The sequence below is a fragment of the Onthophagus taurus genome, unplaced genomic scaffold (genome assembly GCF_036711975.1).
Source record: "Onthophagus taurus isolate NC unplaced genomic scaffold, IU_Otau_3.0 ScKx7SY_15, whole genome shotgun sequence".
In the NCBI taxonomy this organism is placed as follows: Eukaryota; Metazoa; Arthropoda; class Insecta; order Coleoptera; family Scarabaeidae; genus Onthophagus; species Onthophagus taurus.
Window position 1 is genome coordinate 1,366,380 of NW_027248940.1, and position 9,196 is coordinate 1,375,575.

At 30.3% G+C, this 9,196-nt stretch overlaps 1 protein-coding gene across 1 annotated transcript; it reads left to right on the forward strand.

Annotated features, from left to right (window-relative positions):
* The first annotated feature begins 7,130 nt into the window (after window positions 1–7,130).
* LOC111422559 (uncharacterized) lies at window positions 7,131–8,942 on the forward strand. Its single transcript, XM_071200991.1, has one exon. It carries the CDS (start codon window positions 7,387–7,389, stop codon window positions 8,932–8,934), a length of 1,548 nt encoding a protein of 515 aa, XP_071057092.1. The 5' UTR covers window positions 7,131–7,386; the 3' UTR covers window positions 8,935–8,942.
* Window positions 8,943–9,196: the final 254 nt, after the last annotated feature.

Genomic DNA, 9,196 nt, shown 5'->3' on the forward strand with positions numbered 1-9,196 from the left:
TAGATGTCATGGCAGTAGACGTTGTACAGTGCTGGCGAGATGGGAGAGCCTTGAAGGAGACCTTGTTGAGCGGTGAAACTGTGAGAGTAGTAGTTCTTCACTTTAACCAATGAGGAGCGGTCTGAAAGAAATTCTTTTAGCAGGTTAAGAAGATAAGATGGGATTTTCAACATAGCTAGCTTGTACAGTAGACCTCTGTGCCATATGGAGTCGAATGCCTTCCGAACATCCAGGAAGACTGCGGCGGATTGTTGTTTTTGGAAACGTGCTACTTGGAAGTTTGAGACAAGCACTGCCACGGGATGAGATGTAGATCTACCTTGTTGGAATCCAAATTGGTATAACGGAATCCTCCTTGCAACAACATCGAGCAGCTAGTTCTTCAAGTGCACCTCGAAAAGCTTCCCCATTACGGGTAGCAATGAGATAGGACGGTAGTTCGCAGGGTCGGATAGAGAAGAATCTTTCTTGGGGATGCATATGATAATAGAGGTCTTCCAATCTTGTGGGAAATGCTGGGTGGTAAGGCAATAGTTGTAAATTTTTCTTATGTGGGCGTGGATATCAAGATCCAGCTTCCTTAAGATTTCCCTTGAGATGTTGTCCTATCCAGGGGCTGTGTTGGTTCCTCTGTTAAGAAGTGTGAAGTATTCTTCTTCCTGCATGAGAGCATCCTGAAGTGTTTCGGACGAATTGAGAAAGGAGTGTTGGTACCAATTGTCTATTGTGTTTTTGTTGTGAGGGCAGAACAGGGCCTCATTGCTGAAGGAAAACACCCTCTTAAGGTATTCAGCGTGGATATTTACGATGTTTTCCGTTCTAGAGTATGAGCAGCCATCCGTAGGGTCAATAAGCTCTTGGGTTTCTGGGGACTTTTGGTACTTCGAAAGTTTGCGGACTTCTTGCCAGTAGTTTTTACCCTTGCTTCTGTTGATTTTATCACAGGCCTCAATGTATTTTTCACTTCTGAATTGCTGCACTAGCTTTTGGATATTTTTATTAAGCTCGTTGAACATTCTTTTCAGAGCAGGCTCCTCATAGGATCTAAAATCGCGGTAGAGTCGTCTCTTTTCCTTAATCAAACGGAGAATAAATGGTGGCAGAGGAAAATTGTAATCTTTCTTGATGTTGGCAGGGCTCGCTTCATCCACCAAATTAAGCAAGCGTTTATTAAAGGTTGCGATAGACTCGGGTGTAATAACAGGGTTAGATCTCACATATTCCTTTATTCCAGCGTTCACTCTTTCCATATTACAAAGTTTATAGTTTTTGATCAGAGTAGGAGCTACTTTAGGTATTCGAGTGGTTGTATTAATGCAGATCACAAGACCCAGATCAGGAATGACATTAACAGACGTGATGAGCGGTCTTATGTTGTTTGTGCAGAAGATTAAATCAGGCTTGGAGTTGGGATTATTTGCCATTACAAACGTCCGAGGTGTTGCGATGCGCACAAAATTTGACATAGTCACAAATTGAGTGATGTGTCTGTTTTTGAAAGAAATCGATTTTATACGAATTTTTAAAACTTAATCGGCGAAAATTGCAAAATTTGAAAAAATTGTCGATCATTTCAAACATTTATTTCTCAAGAACTAAAAGTGATTTTTCAAAACGGCTTGTTGCATTTAAAAAAGGATACTTTAATTAATAATTGGTGATATTTCCACAAGGATCTTTCATGAAATTAATTTTATAGCGAATTTTGAAAATTATCGATGAAAATTGTAACATCGAAAATGTTATCAAAACTTTAAATATTGTTTTCTCAAAATCTAAAAGTTGTGTTTCAAAACGTGTTGGTTCATTGGAAAGATGACACTTTTATTAACATTTTGGGAAATTTTCATACTCATATTCCAAGAAATCGATTATATACGAATTTTTAAAACTTAATCGGCGAAAATTACAAAATTTGAAAAAATTTTCGATCATTTCAAAAATTTATTTCTCAAGAACTAAAAGTGATTTTTCAAAACGGCTTGTTGCATTAAAAAGAGCATACTTTAATTAATAATTGGTGATATTTCCACAAGGATCCTTCAAGAAATTAATTTTATAGCAAATTTTGAAAATTATCGATGAAAATTGCAATATCGAAAATTTTATCAAAACTTCAAATATTGTTTTCTCAAAAATTAAAAGTTATTTTTCAAAACGTGTTGGTTCATTGGAAAAAGGACACTTTTATTAAGATTTTGGGAAATTTTCATATTCATATTCCAAGAGCTGGATTTTATACGAATTTTTAAAGCTTAATCGGCAAAATTGTAAAATTCGAAAAAATTGTTGATTATTTCAAAAGTTTATATCTCAAAAACTAAAAGCGATTTTTCAAAACGGCTTATTGCATTAAAGAGAGGACACTTTAATTAATAATTGGTGATATCTCCACAAGGATCCTTCAAGACATTAATTTTATAGCGAATTTTGAAGATTATGGATGAAAATTGCATCATCGAAAATTTTATCAAAACTTCAAATATTGTTTTCTCAAAAACTAAAAGTTATTTTTCAAAACGTGTTGGTTCATTGGAAAGAGGACACTTTTATTAACATTTTGGGAAATTTTCATACTCATACTCCAAGAGCTGGATTTTATACGAATTTTTAAAACTTAATCGGCGAAAATTACAAAATTTGAAAAAATTTTCGATCATTTCAAAAATTTATTTCTCAAGAACTAAAAGTGATTTTTCAAAACGGCTTGTTGCATTAAAAAGAGCATACTTTAATTAATAATTGGTGATATTTCCACAAGGATCCTTCAAGAAATTAATTTTATAGCAAATTTTGAAAATTATCGATGAAAATTGCAATATCGAAAATTTTATCAAAACTTCAAATATTGTTTTCTCAAAAATTAAAAGTTATTTTTCAAAACGTGTTGGTTCATTGGAAAAAGGACACTTTTATTAAGATTTTGGGAAATTTTCATATTAATATTCCAAGAGCTGGATTTTATACGAATTTTTAAAGCTTAATCGGCAAAATTGTAAAATTCGAAAAAATTGTTGATTATTTCAAAAGTTTATATCTCAAAAACTAAAAGCGATTTTTCAAAACGGCTTATTGCATTAAAGAGAGGACACTTTAATTAATAATTGGTGATATCTCCACAAGGATCCTTCAAGACATTAATTTTATAGCGAATTTTGAAGATTATGGATGAAAATTGCATCATCGAAAATTTTATCAAAACTTCAAATATTGTTTTCTCAAAAACTAAAAGTTATTTTTCAAAACGTGTTGGTTCATTGGAAAGAGGATACTTTTATTAACATTTTGGGAAATTTTCATACTCATACTCCAAGAGCTGGATTTTATACGAATTTTTAAAACTTAATCGGCGAAAATTACAAAATTTGAAAAAATTTTCGATCATTTCAAAAATTTATTTCTCAAGAACTAAAAGTGATTTTTCAAAACGGCTAGTTGCATTAAAAAGAGGATACTTTAATTAATAATTGGTGATATTTCCACAAGAATCCTTCAAGAAATTAGTTTTATAGCGAATTTTGAAAATTGCATCATCGAAAATTTTATCAAAACTTCAAATATTGTTTTCTCAAAAACTAAAAGTTATTTTTCAAAACGTGTTGGTTCATTGGAAAGAGGACACTTTTATTAACATTTTAGGAAATTTTCATACTCATACTCCAAGAGCTGGATTTTATACGAATTTTTAATACTTAATAGGAGAAAATTGCAAAATTTGAAAAAATTGTCGATATTTCAAAAATTTATTTCTCAAGAACTAAAAGTGATTTTTCAAAACGGCTTGTTGCATTAAAAAGAGGATACTTTAATTAGTAATTGGTGATATTTCCACAAGGATTCTTCAAGAAATGAATTTTACAGCGAATTTTGAAAACTATCGATGAAAATTTGCAACATCGAAAATTTTATCAAAACTTTAAATATTGTTTTCTCAAAAACTAAAAGTTATTTTTCAAAATGTGTTGGTTCATTCGAAAGAGGATATTTTTATTAACATTTTAGAAAATTTTCATACTCATATTCCAAGATCTGGATTTTATACGAATTTTTAAAACTTAATCGGCGAAAATTGTAAAATTCGAAAAAATTATCGATCATTTCAAAAATTTATTTCTCAAGAACTAAAAGTGATTTTTCAAAACGGCTTGTTGCATTAAAAAGAGGATACTTTAATTAATAATTGGTGATATTTCCACAAGGATTCTTCAAGAAATGAATTTTATAGCGAATTTTGAAAACTATCGATGAAAATTGCAACATCGAAAATGTTACCAAAACTTCAAGTATTGTTTTCTCAAAAACTAAAAGTTATTTTTCAAAACGTGTTGGTTCATTCGAAAGAGGATATTTTTATTAACATTTTAGAAAATTTTCATACTCATATTCCAAGAAATCGGTTTTATACGAATTTTTAAAACTTAATCGTCGAAAATTGCAAAATTTGAAAAAATTGTCGATCATTTCAAAAATTTATTTCTCAAGAACTAAAAGTAATTTTTCAAAACGGCTTGTTGTATTAAAAAGAGGATACTTTAATTAATAATTGGTGATATTTCCACAAGGATCCTTCAAGAAATTAATTTTATAGCGAATTTTGATAATTATCGATGAAAATTGCAACATCGAAAATGTCATCAAAACTTTAAATATTGTTTTCTCAAAAACTAAAAGTTGTGTTTCAAAACGTTTTGGTTCATTGGAAAGAGGACACTTTTATTAACATTTTGGGAAATGTTCATACTGATATTCCAAGAACTGGATTTTATACGAATTTTTAAAACTTAATAGGCGAAAACTGTAAAATTCGAAAAAATTGTCGATCATTTCAAAAATTTATTTTTCAAGAACTAAAAGTGGATAAAAGTGGATAAAAAGAGGATACTTTAATTAATAATTGGTGATATTTCCACAAGAATCCTTCAAGAAATTAATTTTATAGCGAATTTTGAAAATTATCGATGAAAATTGCAACATCGAAAATGTCATCAAAACTTCAAATATTGTTTTCTCAAAAACTAAAAGTTGTGTTTCAAAACGTGTTAGTTCATTGGAAAGAGGACACTTTTATTAACATTTTGGGAAATGTTCATACTCATATTCCAAGAAATCGATTTTATACGAATTTTTAAACTTAATAGGCGAAAACTAAAATTCGAAAAAATTGTCGATTATTTCAAAAATTTATTTCTCCAGAACTAAAAGTGATTTTTCAAAACGGCTTGTTGCATTAAAAAGAGGATACTTTAATTAATAAATGGTGATATTTCCAGAAGGATCCTTCAAGAAATTAATTTTATAGCGAATTTTGAAAATTATCGATGAAAATTGCAACATCGAAAAAGTTATCAAAACTTCAAGTATTGTTTTCTCAAAAACTAAAAGTTATTTTTCAAAACGTGTTGGTTCATTGGAAAGAGGACACTTTTATTAACATTTTGGAAAATTTTCATACTCATATTCCAAGAAATCGACTTTATAGGAATTTTTAAAACTTAATAGGCGAAAACTGTAAAATTCGAAAAAATTGTCGATTATTTCAAAAATTTATTTCTCAAGAACTAAAAGTGATTTTTCAAAACGGCTTATTGCATTAAAAAGAGGATACTTTAATTAATAATTGGTGATATTTCCAGAAGGATCCTTCAAGAAATTAATTTTATAGCGAATTTTGAAAATTATTGATGAAAATTGCAACATCGAAAAAGTTTGCAAAACTTCAAATATTGTTTTCTCAAAACCTAAAAGTTATTTTTCAAAACGTGTTGTTTCATTGGAAAGAGGACACTTTTATTAACATTTTGGAAAATTTTCATACTCATATTCCAAGAAATCGACTTTATAGGAATTTTTAAAACTTAATAGGCGAAAACTGTAAAATTCGAAAAAATTGTCGATTATTTCAAAAATTTATTTCTCAAGAACTAAAAGTGATTTTTCAAAACGGCTTGTTGCATTAAAAAGAGGATACTTTAATTAATAATTGGTGATATTTCCACGAGGATCCTTCAAGAAATTAATTTTATTGCGAATTTTGAAAATTATCGATGAAAATTGCAACATCGAAAATGTCATCAAAACTTTAAATATTGTTTTCTCAAAAACTAAAGTTATTTTTCAAAACGTGTTGGTTCATTGAAAAGAGGACACTTTTATTAAGATTTTGGGAAATTTTCATATTCATATTCCAAGAGCTGAATTTTATACGAATTTTTAATACTTAATCGGAGAAAGTTGCAAAATGTCATCAAAACTTCAAATATTGTTTTCTCAAAAACTAAAAGTTATTTTTCAAAATGTGTTGGTTCATTGGAAAGAGGACACTTTTATTAACATTTTGGGATATTTTCATACTCATATTCCAAGAACTGGATTTTATACGAATTTTTAAAACAATCGGCGAAAACTGTAAAATTCAAAAAATTATCGATTATTTCAAAAATTTATTTCAAAAGAACTGAAAGTGATTTTTCAAAACGGCTTGTTGCATTAAAAAGAGGATACTTTAATTAATAATTGGTGATATTTCCACAACAATCCTTCAAGAAATTAGTTTTATAGCGAATTTTGAAAATTGCATCATCGAAAATTTTATCAAAACTTCAAATATTGTTTTCTCAGAAACTAAAAGTTATTTTTCAAAACGTGTTGGTTCATTGGAAAGAGGACACTTTTATTAACATTTTGGGAAATTTTCATACTCATACTCCAAGAGCTGGATTTTATACGAATTTTTAATATTTAATTGGAGAAAATTGCAAAATTTGAAAAAATTGTCGATCATTCCAAAAATTTATTTCTCAAGAACTAAAAGTGATTTTTCAAAACGGCTTGTTGCATTAAAAAGAGGATACTTTAATTAATAATTGGTGGAATTTTAAAAATTATCGATGAAAATTGCAACATGGAAAATCTGTCTATTCTGATCTATTCTGCAAAGTCATATTTTTAGAGAGATTAGAGAAATCTCGTTCGGTCCAATTAAAAATTTAAATTTTTTTAATCAATTAATTCCAATTAATCACGAACATTATCGTTTCTTTTTAAAACATTCCGCGAATATTTTAATCGCTACACTGCGTTAATTTAGCAAACTAAATCAGTCTTCTTCAACCAAGTCCTAGTGAAATGTATAAATTAATATTACTTAGTACCATTACATTATTCCCCCATCTAATTAATAGTGTAAGTTGTAATAAACGCTACGCAATTAAAACGGAAGGATGCACAATACCCGATTTCGAACCGTTCAACTCCCAAGTAAATCAATATCTTCAAGAAAACGTTAATGTCTCAATATGTAATGAAGGACGCCCAGCTTTAATCGGCTCCGATTTCGACTCGATTTTTTTAATAAATAATTCAATACAATTTTATGACGTAGTTGTAATGGATGATTTGATTTGTGGGTACACCTCATTTTGGAGAATCCCCCCAAAATTTGATGGAGATGTTGATAAAAATTTCGAATATTCATCGACGATTTATTTTTACCCGGATACACCTCGAGTTGTAATAGAAGACGAATTTATTATGGTGGAATGTTTTTATAAAACGAAACTGATTTATACCGATTTTTTCGCTTTCGTACCAGTGAAGAGTTCGTATTCAATTCGGGGTGATAATTTTAACGTGTTATTAATGGGGTTTGATGGAACATCGCGATTAAATTTTTACCGCCATTGGCCGAATACGAAACGAGTCCTCGATCGACTTGGAGCCGAAGAATTATTTGGATACAACAAAGTTGCAGATGCCAGTTTTGCCAATCAAATGCCACTTTTAGCTGGGGTATCAATGGAGGAATTAAATCAATTATGTTGGGGGAATTACACGAGTTATTTCGATGATTGCTCGTTTATTTGGGATGTTTTTAAAACGAATGGGTTCGTTACTGCTTACGCTGATGATACATTTGCTCACGGACTTTTCCACGGTGGAGATTGGGTGGGATTCCGAAATGAGCATAAAACCGATTATTTGTTTGATTATTTTATGGCGGAGGCTGAGTCGAAAATCGGGAATAAAAAGTTTGGGTATTTTTACGATTGCCTCGGGGCGAGAAAAACTTACAAAGTCTTCTTAAATTACGTTGAAAAGTTCCTCGAGAGAATGAATCGGCACAAATTAAAATTTTTCGCAAACTTTTTCGAAACGATTATGTCCCACGACAGCATTTTCAAACCAAAAATTTCAGATCCAACAATCTCCGAGTTCTTCAACAGCGAATTAATGAAGAAAACGCTTCAAGATACGATCTTAATCGTTTATAGCGACCACGGGGCGCGATTTGGCCCATTTCGCTCTTTTTCATTCCAAGGATTAATCGAAGATATGTTACCCTACATCTCCTTTTATTTCCCACCATCATTCAAGAAGCGCCACAAAAAATTTTACGAAAACTTTAAAATTAATCGACACAGATTAACAACACCCTACAACATCCACGAAACCTTACTAAATTTACTCCATCTTAACGATAATAACATTAAATCAAAACATTACAGTTTATTTCAAGAAATCCCTGAAAATCGAACTTGCGATGACGCTAAAATTCCTCTAGAATATTGCGCGTGCGGATATAAAGATCGCACAATTTCAACGTTTGATTCGTACAAATCTGCGTTATTAATTGTATCGACCATCAATAAAATAACACCACGGGATAAATGCGAAAAATTACACTTAAACAAATTATTGCATTCGCGAATAAAAATTGTGGGTGCAAATTTGCATTATACGGTGACTTTGGAAAGTTTACCCAACAAAGGGATATTTCAGGGTACAGTGAAATTATCGAAAAAAGGTACGAAAACGATGTCTTTTGCGTTGGTGGGGCAAATTACGCGCTTAAATCGGTATGGGGAACAAAGTTTGTGTGTGAAAAATGATATTAAATTGAAATTGTATTGTTATTGTAAAAAAAATTTTAATTAAACTTTAAAAAATTATTTATATATTGAATTAAACCTAAAAGTTCCCTCTTTAAAATGATGTATCACTCATTAGATTTTATAAAAAATTCTTGGAGATGTAACTTAAAAGTTGAGAGCTTAAAATTTGACGTTACTAATAAATTTGTGAAAATTGACGTAATAAGATATTAGAAAGATCAATTTTACAAGCTGCGGAGAAAAAGGCATCTTATCGCGAGGAAACATAGACGCGATGAATGAGAGAAACAACTTAAACAGAGACA